At 41.0% G+C, this 16,394-nt stretch overlaps 1 protein-coding gene across 2 annotated transcripts; it reads left to right on the forward strand.

Annotated features, from left to right (window-relative positions):
• Nucleotides 1–742: 742 nt before the first annotated feature.
• On the forward strand, nucleotides 743–7,989 carry mindy4 (MINDY lysine 48 deubiquitinase 4). 2 transcript variants are annotated; one of them, XM_012877941.3, is made up of 18 exons: nucleotides 743–1,313; nucleotides 1,708–1,827; nucleotides 1,905–2,122; nucleotides 2,196–2,454; nucleotides 2,540–2,751; nucleotides 2,855–2,907; nucleotides 2,991–3,091; nucleotides 3,187–3,303; nucleotides 3,401–3,492; nucleotides 4,326–4,427; nucleotides 5,121–5,184; nucleotides 5,607–5,672; nucleotides 5,787–5,854; nucleotides 5,958–6,021; nucleotides 6,721–6,882; nucleotides 7,106–7,286; nucleotides 7,553–7,631; nucleotides 7,818–7,989. In XM_012877941.3, exons 1-18 carry the CDS (start codon nucleotides 1,254–1,256, stop codon nucleotides 7,864–7,866), a joined length of 2,067 nt encoding a protein of 688 aa, XP_012733395.2. In that variant the 5' UTR covers nucleotides 743–1,253; the 3' UTR covers nucleotides 7,867–7,989. The 2 variants fall into 2 exon arrangements, with proteins under 2 accessions (XP_012733395.2, XP_035997073.1); XM_036141180.1 differs by having other exon boundaries at nucleotides 745–1,313; nucleotides 2,253–2,454.
• Nucleotides 7,990–16,394: the final 8,405 nt, after the last annotated feature.

A 16,394-nucleotide genomic window follows, 5' to 3' on the forward strand; every position in this document is an offset into this window, starting at 1 on the left:
GAATAACATCAAAAGACATGGCAGTTCACTTTAACTGACGAGCCAGACTAAGAAAGCATTAATTAGAGCTGCTTCTTCTTCACTGACTCTGGAGGAGTTGTAGTGACCACATGGAGGAAGTGGTCAACAGGAAAACTGTAATCAGTCCACTCCAAAAATCTTGCCTTTGTAGAAGAGTGGCAAAAAGAAAGCCATTGTTGAAAAGAAATATTGTCAGTCCTGCCTAAAAGTTGCCTTATGCCATTTATGCAACGTGAAGGTGCTCTTGTACAAATCACTGCACATCAACCTGAAAAACAAAAACAAACCATAAAAAAACACCATCCAAATGTTGAAACATTGTGGATAGCATCATGTCATGTGGATGCTTTTCTTCCATTGAAGGACGTTGGTCAGAGTTGATGCGAAGATGGATGGATCAGAATACACGTCAACCCTGGAAGAATCAGATGCTGCAAAAGACAGATAGAGGATCATCTTCCAGCTGGAGAGCAACCCTAAACACACACATCCAGGGACGTGGGTTTAACATATCAAACCTATTCATGTTTGAATGGCCCAGTCAAAGCCCAGACCAAAATCCTTTTTGAAAATATGTAGCATGATTTAAAAACTATGTTTTCGTGTGCTCTGCATCGAATCTGAGTCAACCTCAGCTGTTGTGTAAGATTGAATAAGCATCACTTCGTTACTACTTTTTGTGAAATCTATATATAAAAAAATACGATGAGTCGTGTAGCCGTAACGTGAAATGCTGCTAGTTCATGGAGACATGTGTGTAATTGGTACGTGGTTGCACTAAAAATGAATGAACACACAATTAGTGGGGAAGTTGGCGTATTTTCGTAGCTCGCGGAAGACAGGAGCGGCTCTTGTCGCCATGGCAACGTCCATTGACGAACAACGCGGTGCGCAGTTGCGCTGATCTGTAAAACATGTCACCTTACTACACCAACCATCAGTTGTATCGATCTCTGGCCACCAGATCTGGAAACAGCTGATAGAGCGACTTCATTTAACGGAGGCAACAAAGGAGGATTCACGTCTTTTCACCCAAACTAACATATTTCCCAGCCACAGAGCTCTGGTCCCTGTCACGAGTGGGGGTGGTCATCGTCCCATCCAGCTACTTACAGATCTGCGGTGTCGGCGCAGGGCACAAGCATCCAGCCCACCAACGTTTTTCGTCCTGCAAACGCTGCGTTTTGCTGCGTCTCCTGCCGCTGGAGTGGACACACGTTGGCATTACCATCATGGTGCCCTCGGTGGAGGAGGTGTCTTCGTCTCTAGTGCGTGAATATCTGAGCAGAAAGGTAAATCAGCGAAGACTGTGGTCTGAACAGGACTCGCCGTTTCTGTGGAGACCGTACGCTAGCTAGCTAGCTGGTGTTAGCCCACCCTTCTCAGTAGTTGGTGTGTGTCATTAAAATGAGTGCTTGCCCGATCAGCGATGAGTGACGGAAGTTTGAGATTTAGAAATACACGTGCAGTTTAATTGCTTTTATGTAGTACTTGTCAAAGTGCAAAGATATGTGTGGTTGGTGATGCTTTTTTAATAAAGTTTTCCTTTGATTAGTGTAGGGGACTTTGGATTGCCTTGTGCATGAATGCTATATTTCCATATTCATCTCAGACACTCTACTCACTTCATCCATCCATCCATCCATCCATGCTTGTGTATTCACACTCTTTGGTATTTATGCACAGGGTCTGAAAAGGACCATTGCCTGTATGGATGAGGAACATCCACGCACTCAGGCCAGTATCAATAACCGATCACTGCTGAAGCAGCTGCTTAACATTGAAGATCTGTATAGAAAAAATAAGGTAAATCCAGTATAAATACCAGAAATGCACACATAAGTACAGAAAGTGGTCTGGAACTGACTCGCTTGTAATTGCAGGTTCAGAAATCGCCTCTGAAGACCTTATTGGAAATCATTGTGAAGCATCACATCGAACGGTTGCGCCCTGAAAAGATCCCCACAGGAGAGGCGGCAGAGATCGCCGAATCCACCGGCTCAACGTCCGATTACCCTGGAGGAACACCGTCAGTGATAGATGAAACCAAAGGAGATGAGAATACACCAGAGTTTTGTGCCAGCAAACACGCGGAACGGAGGTATTTCACTACAGGATATGTGCTACTTAATTTCATTTCCATTTTTCTACTTATACGGATCCGTCATTCACAGGTCTGAGTTGAAAGAAACACGCAGCGATCAGGTGACGGATGTATCACTGATTTCTAGGAAGGACAGACCCGCATCTTTGAATCCCACAGATTTCCTAATTACCGACGCAGATGATCAAAAAGTCCAGTCGTGGATATCGTCTGAACATGAGAACTTTTCCCAAAGAGAGGCGGAAAGAAACAGTTTAACCACGGGGGTCACTCAGAGAAGCAAAACCAGTCGTATCCGACGAGGTATGATGGCTGGGCCGGTACCTCAGGTAGTTATCTTGCCATGCTTAAAAACCTGTACATTTTATAACCCTGACGTTGTTCCTCTGTACTTTAATTCTGTTTTCGTTTCAGGAATCTAACAGAAAGGGTCAGAGGGTCAAAGCTCCACAGCTGATGCCCAGCAGGGAAGAGGAAAGCATGGACTCCCAGGATGGACTCGAGTTGCCTGTCAAAAACACGTCCAGCTGGGGAGAGGAAAATCTAGAGTTCGTCTATTCAACTGAGGAAACCCCGGAAGAAAAGAGCTATAGAAGAAAAGGACGAAGAACGGCAAAAACAATAAAGTAAATCTCCCCATGTTACTAATAAGGATTGAATGTTTTCACACTGGAGAAAGTGTTTTATGAAGGTAATGACCAGGTTTTTGTGTCCTGTGGTTTGTTCAAGAGTAAAGACCAGACCAAGTGCCCATGAGCTGAACATGTCAATGATGGTATTAGGTAAGCCCTGAAAGAAAGCAACGTGTCATAGATGTTTGGGACCACTTGTTTTCCCTGATGGACGTGTTTTATTACATTTCCAGATGACATCGATGACAGCGAGGATCTGCCAGAAGTCTCTTTTCATAGAGCTGTGTCGAACTTTAACTTCGCAGGCTGTCCGATGGACCAACACACCGCCGCGGTGCGTCTCCCCGACAGCGGTGACACAGAGACCAGCAGGAGACAGTTGCTGCTTGATTATCAGTTTGTTTCTTTTTTAATGATTATCTCTTGCAGGAATTGAAGACAGTTCTTCTGGGTTCCAGCCTGAGTTCTTTTAGCGCCGAATGGAAGAATCAGGGTTTTACATTTTCAGACACGCACGACCTCAGATACGGAATTGTGCAGAAAAAGGTGATTTAACCGTACTTTAGCAACGAAGCACATTTGTTTTCACGTCCGCCGTTGAAACAACTCTAAAACGTTTTTATGTTGTTGTTCCTTCTTTCAGGGTGGTCCTTGTGGAGTTCTGGCGTCGATTCAAGCATTTTTTCTGAAGAAGCTTCTGTTTGAATACACTGATGGCAGCGATTCTATCCTTCAGTAAGTAAGCTTGCATGTCTTTATTGCAGCCCTTTCATATTTTTTTATCACTTTACAACCACAAACTGCAAGGTGTCATACTGGGATTTTATGTGGCAGGCCTAAAACAAAGTAGTGTGTGATTATGGAGTGGCAGAAAAAAGAAGCATGGGTTTTTTTAAATCTTTTTTATTAAGACAATACAGATTTTGGTCTGCACTGTGAACAGACCATTCTAACACGTTAAAAGGTTTTGTTTTAAATTGTTTAATTGTCTGTCTGGCTGTTTGGTGTTTTTAGTGCATCAACCTTGTTTTTTCCCCCAGCACAGCTTTGCTTTCTCTCCTGAAGAAAAGCGTTCCCACATCATGATGCTGCCGCCGCCTCGTGTCATCATGAGGATGGTGTGTTCAGTGTGGTGTTAGTTTCTCCACACACAACAATGGGGCACAAAGTTGGCTTTTGGTCTCTTCTGAACACAGAACATGTTAGTTTCATCCCTTAAATAGACGGCGGGTTAATTTGATGGGGCTGCAGTTGCACAATTGAGTTTTATTTTAGTTTTATTTACAGAGAGCAGTAAAGATACAAATAGAAATATTGAAAATAGAGGCATGTTTCCCGTATCCCGTTTTGACAGGAAAATGTTTTTGACATAAATTTTAAACTGCTTTAGTAACATACTTTATGTTAACATACCCAGGTTCCCTGAATGCTCTGTTCGGTAAAGAGAAAGCAACTTTTTTTTCTGCCATTCTCAAATATGCACTACTTGTTTATCACATAAAATTCACGTCACCTATATCGTGACGACAGACAACCTGGTTCTGACGCACTTTCCAATCTGTTTCCAGGAGGCTAAGACCGTCCAGCGACGACAGAAGACGGTGCCTTGTTTTAGCTCTGGCCGAGGTTTTGTGGAGGGCCGGGGAGGAAAAACAAGCCGTAGTTGCGATGTAAGACAACGACAGGAAATCCCACAGTGGATGGTAGCTAGGTTTTCACTTTGTCCAGGTTCTGAGCACCGATCTCGCTCCCTTTTTAAATGACATGTTGGGGCCGATGTCAGGAGTATCTGCCTTTTTATATGCCAACATCTGAAGGTGTGATAAACATCCTAGAAAGTCAGTCCCTAAAGTCAGTCAGCTCAGTCAGAACGACTTTGTGGAAGGATTTTTTTTTTTCTTCTATGCTCAAATTTCCTCTGGTTGTGTAATGACAAACAACAAACTACGAAATAAGGACATCTTATTCAGTCCTCTGTTTGGTAATGTTTTAATTTTTCCACATGTTGCTGTACAACATAACATCTGCTCGAGCCTGAGGTCACATACTTAGGTCTTATGCTCTTAAGCACTTTTTTTTTTTTTTTTACATAGTTCACAGATCATTGTCTTTTTGTATTTATCTCAAGTTTTGACAACACGCTGTTGTGAATTTGAAGGTCAGATCAGTTCAGTACGTCTGACTCAGATGAGAGGTCTCTGTCAAACTGGGCTCACATCACCAGCAGCTGTCAAACCCACTCGTCTGAGAAGTGCCCTAATAAATCTGCTGGATCCACATGGACCACTGTTTTAAAGGGTTTGCATGCTTTTACTTTCATACCAAGTTTTTTTTTGTGTGTGTGTGTCTTTTTTTGATAACAGAAATTCGGGAAGAAGCCACTTCACCCCAATTGGACACTACAGATCGGAAAGATTGCTTGAAATGGTACACATGTTCTTCTGTATGCGTCATTGTGCAATTCCAATCAGAAGTTTACAATTACTTTTGGGCTTTTAATTTATTTATTTTTTTGGACTGTAAAAAGTGTCATTTTAGACATCTGTCCGGTTATTGAGAAGTGTGTTTAGGATCAAATGCTTCACTAAAGGCCCACATTTCAAAACATTTATGCCTATTATAAGGTTTATATAAATTTCTGGCAGCTTCTCTGTTCTTATAAAATAAGTGCAAATTATAGCTGAAGGTGTTCATGATTGTTTCATCTTTAGTTTATTGATCTGCAGATAATAGGCAAATAATCAGATTGCTTTAATGCTCAGTGTTAAGTATTTTTTCTGTACTTTCGTTGTCTTGTTAAGCTTTTATGTTCATGGCTCTGTGTGTTTTCTGAACACCTTTTGTTGCAGGTGACGTGTTTCTCCGTGGATAACATCAAAGATCTGCAGGTCGTTCTGGAGCAGCATATCGATCAGGTCAAAGAATCACCAACTTCCTCCGTTTTTTAATTTATTTATTTATTTATTTTTTCTTTCACTTGTCGGGTTTTCTTTGCTTCATATTTTTTCCATTTGTATTTTACTCCGCAGTACGAAACGGGGACGTTGGGCTGCATTCTGCTGACCATCTCAGCTGTTCTCTCTCGATCTGTCGAAAAGTAGGTCCACACCCTTTGCTGGCCCGTCTACACAAAATATTTAGTGAAGCTTGCTTTGCATTGGGCGGTATGGTTACTGTCTTGTTTTTGTCTCTCTCCTCAGAGTGAGAGAGGATATGGACCTGAATACAACCACGCTGATAGGAGCTCATGGCTACTGCACCCAGGTTATAAAATGAAATCAAGCTATATTTACAGGGTTTCTACATTTATAGCTATCCCACAGTCTAGATGTTGTCCTTCCTTTTATACATCCTTTTATCCTTTCTTCCTATATTGTGTCCTAACCCACTTTCTTGTGTCCTCCTTCCTTCTCTCATTTCTTGTGCCCTTCCCTCTCCCTATCCTTATGTCCTTATTACATTTCTATCCTTTTCATTTCCTTCCTCGGCTTTGTTTCCTTCTTTTTGCTCCTATCCTTCCTTCTATTCTCATGTCTCATCCCCCTCTCTGTTGTGCGTCCATCCTTTCTTGTGTTCCCCTTCCATGTCTTCCTTTCTTGTTTCCTTCATTCCTTAGTTGTGTCCTACCTCCCTTCCTTCTGTCCTCTCTTCCTTGCATTCTTCCTTTCTTTCCTTCCTTCCTTCCTTAGTCTCTGACTTCCACATGTTTGTCCTTTCCTCTTTTCTACCTTGCATGCTCCCTTCCTTTCTTCCTTACGGTAACTTATTTTGGTTCCGTATCTAAAGCCTGACTGCAAAGAAAGAAAAAAAAAAACACATGGCGAATATTGATATTAAACTTTATGTTTGTATGTTTAGAAATTTCAAAGAAGAACTCTGTAATGTTGAGCCTTGACAAGTATTGAAGTTTTACCTTAAAGATGAATGTGACTGAAGTATTTTTTTTTTATCTGTTTTGATCAGGAGTTGGTCAACCTGCTGCTCTGCGGCAGAGCGGTTTCTAACGTCTTTGATAACGATATAGAGCTGGACTCGGGGAACGGCAACACGACTTTGCTCAAGGGAATTAAGGAGCCCTGCCAAGTGGGCCTGCTGTCTTTGTTTGAACATTATAATATCTGTCAGGTGAGCCGTGTTGAATTCCACGCACCGGTGATGGTCACTCGCAGCTCGCAACACGTCACAAAGCAGCTAAACTTTAATCTAGTACAAATCAAGCTGTATAGGCATTGACAGAGAATATTACACATAGAAACGATGTAGCCATCACTTTAGCTCTCTGAATTTTTATGTTAGACCAGCTTTTCTCGGGCCAAAACACTGAATTTTCTTTATTTTCTGACCGAAGGTGGGAGATTGCCTGAAGTCTCCCTCCTACCCGGTCTGGGTGGTGTGCAGCGAAAGCCACTTCAGTGTGCTGTTTGGCCTGGAGAGGGAGCTGTTGGTCAGTCCGGACCAAGACCCGCAGTTTGACCTGTACTATTACGATGGGCTGGCCAATCAGCAGGAGGAAATCCGCCTCACTGTTTGTAAGTTTGTGTTGCGTTTCGCCTGATGGTTATTTTTAAATGCAGCCACGTGCTTCAAAGATTTGTTTCCACTGATTCCCTGATACCAGGAATTACTTATTGATGGAAAACGTTGTTTCAGTTATGATTACAGTAAGATTAGATTGACTACAGAGCATGTATGAACTGCTGACACCTCACTGACGGATTTCATCTATTTGGACCTTTCCTTTAATGACAATGCTTTGATTTTGAATCTAAACCAAAACGACAAATTGTGTTTCCAGCTGTCGGCAAATCGACTCAGACCTGCGAGGAAGTTGATGCTGATCTCATTCCTCCACTGGAGCTCTGCATCAGAACACGGTATGACCTTGTTTTTTTTTTCTTAATGTGCAGAACAAAGTGCACACTAACTGATGACAACATCAATTAAATCATTTACTTTCGTTAGATAAAGACGGTGATCAAATACTTCTTATAAGCCATTGTGTAGTTAAACCTGGGTCTGATCTTAATGCCTCTAAAAGTTTTGGTTTTGTTTTCTTTCAGGTGGAAAGATGCTTTAGTCGACTGGAATGAGACCGAACCAATTCTCTGAGCAGTCAAGTTATTGTTAATATATTATGTAAATAATGCCTATTTTTATTGTATTTACTTTATATTTTTATTTTAACGTTAAAATTGCCATTACCTTTCTAAAAAAAACAAAAAAAAAAAAAAACATGCTAAAGCAAGTGATCGTGTGGAAGATAATGATATTAAATATAGTCATAAAGCGAATTCAGTGCCTAGGTAAAAACCTTACAAACTTTAGTGACAAAATCAGATGGATTAAATCAATACCATAAAAGACAAGATTGGTAAGAATCGTCAGTATTAGAAAATGAATTTCTACTCGTTCCTCGCTGCTCTCACCATTTTGCATTAAAGGCATACTATGCAACATTCTTCAGTTAATTAATGTGTTCCATACCGTTTTGGATGATTAAATGAGTCATTTCAGGTCGAACAAAGGTTTTCTCGGCCGCCCTGGTGGTCTGTGGGGGAAATACAGTACTTGCAATTGCAAGAGCCCTCGGCCCGCACCCACAGGCTCAGAAGTCTCGTGCAAGACCGCGAGAGTTGGTCTTGCTGTACGGTGAGAACTCCATGTGTTTTTGCCCTGCCATTCACTATATGCACGCGCGAAAGCAACAAAGAACCGCGTGTTAACGTCAAATAAACATGCAAGCATATCGAGTTTTTTATTATTATTATTATTATTTTTATTTTTTATTTTTTTTATGTTGGCGAGGCGGTAGCGTGAGTTTGGCGGCCGCCTCGCCAAGATAGCGCTGCCGGAAACCCTGATGTTCATACTTTCACTGTGTTAGTCATTGTTTGTACTGCTGTTTTTTCGACTTTTCGTTGCGTTCGCCTGTCTGCTAAGCTCAAAACAACCGCGCCTGGCTTGATGGAGAAACCAGAACAGCTGAGCATCTTTATGACAGTGCACTTTTACTTTCGCCCTCTGGGGGGAGCCTCGCTGGAAAATCAACCCCGGTTGCATAGTATACCTTTAACAGTACAGAACTCCTTTAATATTTTTGAATGAGGTTAGTTTTATTAAAGTTTTATTCACAATCTGCCATGAAGGTTTTTATATATTCAAAAAAGAAATCTGGGGTGTACTTTTTCGGTGGCCTTTTAATGTTTATTTTTGGGATGCTTTTAAAATAAAGCTATCACAGACTGCTTTGCACCACATATATATGTATTTAAACTCTATTTTGGGCTGATAATAAAAATTATAATTTTCTCCACACAGTATTGCCTCCTTTCTGTGATTCACCTGGATTTGTTTTTTTCTTCTCCTTTTGTTATTGAGACAAATAACAAAATGAGGCACTTACAGTTTAGACCAAAATTATTCATACCACTAGCTGATCTAGATTTAAAGTACCGTAGCCCTTTAATGTGACTAACATGTTACTTCTGAATGGAAAGAATATAGATGCTTGTCAAGACTTCAGGGAAGAAGTGAACAATTTCTATGCTTGCCTTCCATTTTATGCCTAAAGCTATTAATAGCCATTGCAGATTGAGTGTGTGGGAAAAGAAAATCAAGGTTCTGGACCATTTCAAATACTCTATGTTGTTCTAGAGCATCTTAATTACACAGATTTCTTAATAATAGATGCTTTTGTGGACTCAGCAAGTAAAAAACAGCAGCTCTCTGCATTTGGTCTGTGACACGTCATAGATAAAAACAAAAGAGGTCAGCGAGGACCTGCAGATGTGCATGGCTGCTGCTCACTACTCGGGGAAAGACTACAAGGCCTTTATCTAAATCTCTTGAAGTTCCAGAGGCATCAGGACAAGGTATTCAAAAATACAATCTGGAAACTCTCAGAGGAGTTGGTATCGAAAGGCATTACTTCACTGACGAGATTTATGGCATTAAAAATTGGAGAAAAAAAAATCCAAAAGTGACCACCTAAGCCATCCTGAAGCATGTGGACAACCTTAAGGCAGAACCTTGCATAATGCTGGATTCCATGGATTCAGATCAACGAGGAAGCAAAGAAGAACTCTGATCTTCTGTCTTGTGGTCAGATGAAAACGTTTTGTTGTTTGGCCGCAATGAAGCAGCCTTCATTTGGTGAAAATGCAAGCATTCAACCCCAAAAATACCAGCCCCATGTTGAAGCATGGTGGTGGGAGCATAATGCTTTGGGGATGTTTTCCAGCCAGTGGGGTTGGAAACCCAATCAATGTGTTTTCAGGAAAAAGGAAGACTACATCATGATCCTCCACAACGTCAGGCTATGTCCATGGAAAGGTATCAACAAATTATGCAAGGAGTTAGGTTGCTGTAATGGCCAAAAAAGGATTTTTCTTTGATTAATGAAAGGGGTGTGAATAAAATTAGTCTTTTTTCATGTAAAAAGACAATTTTTCCACAACTAAACCTCTTGTGCAGCGTCTTTGTGTTTTGGGAGATGCTTGAATCCCATTAAATTAGAAAATAACTTCTTGGCTACAGGTAGCATCATACCTAATATGATGGGAGACAAGTAATTCTTTTCCCCAGATGATGAAGTTAAGAGTTTATTTTTGTCGCTGGAATTGGAGCGTAAATAACTACCTATTGATTAGCTCTGATCATGGAAGATGTGTTTTAGCATTGCAGCTCAAATGTACATTTACATCGAGAAACACAACTAACCTTGTATTCTAAAGCAAGAATAATCAGAATCATCACTGTAAAGTTTAATCCCTCGAGCTGTTCTGTTTTATTTATAGATATTTTTTTTAAATAATGTGCTTTATGCTTTTTCTTTCACTATAGTGAAGTGAAATCATTCTTTTTACCCCCTCTCCAAGTAAATATCAGGTTGGCAAAACAAGGATTTAAGATAAGATGCCCTCCAGTGATTTATGTTTTTTTTCTTGGCATCGAAAGGCATCATGGCACTCAGTGTGGGGCAACCAGAGGGGGTGGCGGAGACTTACTGCCAACACCTCCAGCATGAGGGGATCAAAGACCCTTCAGCTGGCAGACTTCTTGTCAAATCATGGACCAAATGACAGATAAGGCGATCAGCTGTGGTTGTTTGGGTCAAAATGCTTTTCAGCATCAACACATTTGCACAGAACAGAACCTGTTTTGCTTAACTGTCAGCATTGCCCTCTCAGTATTCCTCCTGTTTTGGCACGGTGGGACTATTGGAGAAGATCTCACTGCGATGATGACGGCTCATTCATCTTTCAGTTGTCAAATCCTTAATGGAAGCCGTGATATCTGAATGTGTGTTATTGGTGACTCACGGGGGATTTGTGCGGTCCCCAAAAGACATAAGAAGAAAAATGAATTAATCATGAGACATGACATAAAGCTATTAACCCTCTGTGACAGTTTAACAGCCACCGTGGCTACTGCACGCACTATAAATACGCTACTTGGCCTGAATGAAGCCTTAAGGGCCACCAAAATTGGATTACAGTGTGCACTTCTGTCATAAAATTCTTCTGTGGATGAGGGGTGATGTGGTTTGATATACGTCATAAGGGACCCCGCTTATGTGTTGGCATGAAATATGTTCGACAAGCAGGTTACATATGTATGCAGGGTTTTGAAGGCAGTTAAAGACTATAATCAGGCGAATCGGCACCTTTAGTTGGCACCTAGTAGCAATGAAGGAAGTGCACAAAAAGCTCATGTTCTGTCTGGCAGTGTAGCATTAACAATTGCTGTCTTTATGCCAATGAGAGTCCAACAGATTTACTTTCACAAGTGGAGTATTACTGCTTTCGCCATAGTGCTCCGCTTGATGTATATGTAAAAAAAATAACTTTATTAGATATTATGTTGGGACTATTTTCACATTCAATGGACACAAAAACAGAAAGTTAAAAGAGAAAGAAAGGAAGAGAAAAAGACAAGACAAAATGCTAAAATGGAGAAAATGTGAAAAAAGTAACGCAGAGGAAAAAGAGAAAACAAGATAACATCCTCAGAGTCTGCTTCTACACCTGCAGAGAAAGATATAAAAGGAACAGCAAAACCAACTGATAAAGTATTACAGATACAAACAACCAACGCCTTGATAGCATCACTGAAAAATATGTAGTTTTTAATGCAAGAGCTATACAGTGACAGATAAAGCTAACGATAGGGTTTTTCTGTATTGAAGTGAATCTGTAAGAACTTCAATCCAAGCACCTGTAAGTGTTTGCGACAGTGTGCTTGTGTATGTAAGGTTTATCCATAAGAAAAATTATGAATAGTGGTGGTGAGGAGCCAATGACCAGACCCCAGAGCATCGAGGCAGACACCAGGAAAACCGGAACCCCAGATGCCAGAAAGGACCCCCAGAGCAAAGGGGCTCAAGAGGGACCAACAGAGGGAGGCTGCCTCCCCCATCCCAGGGAAGAGCAGAGGAGAGCCCCAGGAAACCCCCCAACAGCCACAGAGAGCTGCTGCAGCCAGCTACGCCAGAATTTAAATTCACCTTAAAGCCACAGTGCTCCACCCAGAGAAGAGTACAGTACCTTGAAGTGTTCACACGTCTGAACTTTTTCATGTTACAACCACAAACTTCAATGGTATTTTATTTTACTCCTTAGCTTAAAATCTAGTCATGCAAAAATCTATAGTTGAAAGAAAATTATTTAAATTTAAAAAAAAAACTGTATAGTATAGTTTGGAGTTTTTTACTAAGCTCTGTTTAGTCTATATTTTGTAAAACCGACCTTTAGTTGCGATTACAACCATAAGTCTTTTGCGATGTGTCCAGCAGCCATGCATATTGAGAAACTCCAACAGTTCCTTATTTTCCTTGGGGAAAATGGGTCAAGCTCAGTCATATGGATGGTTATACAAGAAACAATATACCAATTTTGTGTTGTATACATAATTCTATATACTTTTGAGTCATAGTTTTGATGTCTTCACTATTTATCAGCAATGAAAATCATAAAAATAAGGAAAAGCCATTGACTAGTTGTAAAAAGTAAAAAAGGACTTGATAAAAATGTGCCTCACCTGTTCCAGAGTTTTATTTGTGCATATTTATGCACTACTTTGCACTGGTCTATCAAGAGAAATAAAATGTTAAAACGTGGCAATATGTTAAAACAAGCATAAATGCTCTTGCGAGGCACAATTAACAATAACAATGGAGCAGAAGGTGACGACATTAAGGTGTTTCCTCTCTTCTCCTCTGGGCTTTGGCGAGCCCAGTGCAGTCTGACAGGCAGGAAATGGCATGGCTTTGGTCTCTGTTTACTATTTATTACACCAAATTTCTCAGAGGCACCAGAGAGGGGATTTGATGCTGGTGTGTAATTGTGTTAAAGCCCTCCCACATGCTATCCCCAGTGCATCTTCTGTCTCCTCTCCTAATCTGTGCTGTTTGTCTCCAGATAAGTGATATCCTCCTCAGATTAGGATCCCCGGTGCATCCCCATGGGGTGCACTCTGTATTTTTAGCCGCCTAATCCTTTTATAGCTTCAGTCGTTTCCTTAATTGGCTCAGGTCATCACTGCATATTTTGCCACAAGTTTGCTCTGGGTGGATTTGTGTTTGCAAGTTTGACAAGTACACAGAAGTTTGGTGAAGCATAAATTTCAAAGCTCAACTCCTCCATTCCTAAGGAGGCTGTGATTTGTGGCTATCACACGGTTTATGGCCCCGCGGTACGAGACGACCTCATATCAAGTTGGAAACGCTGCCAGGATTGAGATCCCGGTCGCGGCGATAGGATCTGTACACACCATCAAACATGTTCTTCACCAACTGGGCTCCTTCCACGGATGAGTTTATAATGATCACACAATAAGCCAAACTGTTGGTGAATAATGCATGAGCTCGTAAAAGTAAAGGCTCCCGCTCAGTCTGTGGAGACAAGCTGACGTGAGAACTGAGCTGTTGTAATCTTTGGCTTGTGGTTTATGTTTTCTCAGAACCTTATCCATCAGCACACCCCCTTGTGTGTGTGCGTATGAGTGTGTGCCTGACTCTGTTTGTTTCACTTCTTAAACAAAAAAACAGTCATTGTCAATATTCTCCAGACTGAAAAAAAAAAGGGGGGGGGGAGGAGGGTATGGCAGGAGGATAAACCTTCCCCTTCTGTAGTTTCAGAGAACCTTATGGTGCTATGTAGTGCAAAGGTGTGCAAATACCCTGTAGAAATTCCTGTTAATTTGGATTTCATTACAAGGGAGCTTTCTTTTCAAAGCTGACTTTGCGTCTCTTTTTTAAAGGTTTTAGATCACGTTTTTTAAAGGTACATAGTGCAATTTTTAAGTTAAATATTACTTATTTATTTTCTTTCCCATACATGCCCTTACAATTGCCCAACGTGTAAAATGATTTATTCTCTATTTATCACAATTGGTAAAAAAAAACAAAAAAGTAAGCATAACTCTCTGGGTGTGCGTGTGACACTCTGTGCGCTCTCATTCACCTGGCTACTTTGTTGAAGTCCCGCTGTAATCAATGTATTACTGAGAAAACACAGTCTAACTTTAATATTCATACCTTTGTTACCCCAGAAGACATTACGCCTCTAAACAAAAGACCTGTGCAGTCGCAGGATCGCAGCAGCAAATGCTTCTCCTCTTCTCCCATACACGTACACAACACTGGTGTCATTCCAACTTGTCGCCAGAGGGGGCAGACTTGTCCAAAACTCTGGAACTTGCGCTATGCTCCTTTGAGCCTTCCAAATACAACTATAGGCATAAATATGATTAAATATTAGTATTCGTTTGTTATGAAATATTAACTATTTTCTGATGCTATACCAATCCGGAAGAAAGATGCTTGCCTTCAATGTGACACCGCCTTGCCCCATGTAGGTGCCAACCATTGCATGATGTTACAATTTAGCAAGGGGTTTGATTTACTTATGGTTCTGGGGTCTTCATCATGCGATTTCATTGTACTGAATCGTTTTAAGAATTAATCTCCCAGACAATCCCTTTTAGTATAAACCGAGCTTCAACCAAGCAGTCATGAGTGAAGTGACGGTCAACGACAAACACAAGCTAGCTCCCAAAATTAAAATCCAGCCCTTTCTGCTGATTAGGCTCTTCTTTAGGAAGGCTGAACAGAGTCCAAGTCCTCTCGCAGCCCAAAACACATTTTTATGATGTATCTGTAGTAAAAAAAAAAAAAAATGAAGCTTCTGTTCCTGTGCAGATTAGGTGGTAAAAGAGCCACTTTGTCTCTGAAATAATTGTGCTCAGCCTCACATTACCGCCCGCTGGTTGGAGAAAGTTGGCGTGTTGTTTACTGGGCAGAGCCGGCACGGTCAAGGTAGGTACTTCCTGGAGGGGGCGGGTGATGATCGCTCCCCACACGACGGCTGCTAATTTTCCAGGACAGGGAGGAGCTGCTGCTCAGAGAGCTGCATTCACAAGGAGTGCTTTAGTCTACGTTCACACAGCAGGGAAATGCAGCCTAAATCCGATCCATATGCGAACCATATTATTCTTTTTCTTGGCTGTGTAAATGGCCAAAATCTGATATTTTCACCCCAATAAAAATCAGATTTATGCCTTCTCCATATGTGGTCCTAATTCGGATACGTATCGGATATTTTTTGAAGCCTCCACAGTCTGCACAGCCATGTCGCATTTTATCCGTCTTTTACGTCACTGTCCTGGATCCAACTATATATATATATCCACACACAGCAGCAGCAGTTAGCACTCCAAAAAGACCATTTTAATAGCTGTCATGTTTTCTTCTTATCTTCGTCTTGCTATAATGTCTTAACATTGTCGGCTTCTGATTTCGGCTTTGATGAAGGAATATCATCATAACTTGGCTAAAAGCTCAAAAGGTTGATTTTGCATGATATAAACCCTTTTATTAGTTATTAGTTAAATAACTAATAGCTTATTTATTTTCTAATTTTTAAAGAAATAAAAACATGAGAGTGTTTCAGGTTTCACTCTCATGCAACAAGTGTTCTCAAAGTTTCTAACACCAGAAACCCTTTCAGTTTTGACATTATGGTCTCTCAGTTCCCTTTATTCCATCTAAAAGTTTTGTTACTAAAGCATTCCTTGAACTAAACAGATGTTTTCAAGCAACACACTTGTGCTGTTTTCAGGAGTTTTTTCCCCCCGCTCTTATCTACTGTATATTTGTTTTTTTGGCAGAGCTTAGATTGCTCAACCTCCTGTTCAGTCCAAGGCATCTGATAACCGTGATTAAGTGAGTGATTGCGAACACAAAAGTCTGCCAGACATTTTGCAACGATCTCCAGTAAAAAGGGAGGCGAGGGGGTGGACTCGGGAATTATAACACCTGCTCTCAGCGGCAGGGACGGCAGCGGCTGAAAAGGTGCTGAAAACTGCAAAACAAACATTTGACCACCCCTCCAAAAAAAAAAGCTATCCTACAGCAATATGGTTGTGATGAAACCCAGCTTGTTTCTGCTATTTACAAATTCAGATGAGCAGAAGACAGCTTTTGTCTGTTAAAAGTGAAGCGCATGGAGATAAACGCACCACATCGCCTGTGCCAAGGAGTCAACTCCCCTGGACTCCCTTTGCAGTCTCATCCATCCTACCGCCTGACTCTGCTTTTTGCCTCCATGTAAAAACAGAATGCAAAAACTTTGCTTCAA

The sequence above is a fragment of the Fundulus heteroclitus genome, chromosome 9, assembly GCF_011125445.2.
Source record: "Fundulus heteroclitus isolate FHET01 chromosome 9, MU-UCD_Fhet_4.1, whole genome shotgun sequence".
Lineage (NCBI taxonomy): Eukaryota > Metazoa > Chordata > Actinopteri > Cyprinodontiformes > Fundulidae > Fundulus > Fundulus heteroclitus.

Coding starts and splice junctions, on each gene's coding strand:
- mindy4 (XM_012877941.3), top strand. CDS start 1,254: ATGGTGCCCTCGGTGGAGGAGGTGTCTTCGTCTCTAGTGCGTGAATAT. Junction 3,092..3,186: donor TGGACCAACACACCGCCGCG/GTGCGTCTCCCC, acceptor TATCTCTTGCAG/GAATTGAAGACAGTTCTTCT. Junction 4,428..5,120: donor AAACAAGCCGTAGTTGCGAT/GTAAGACAACGA, acceptor TTTTGATAACAG/AAATTCGGGAAGAAGCCACT.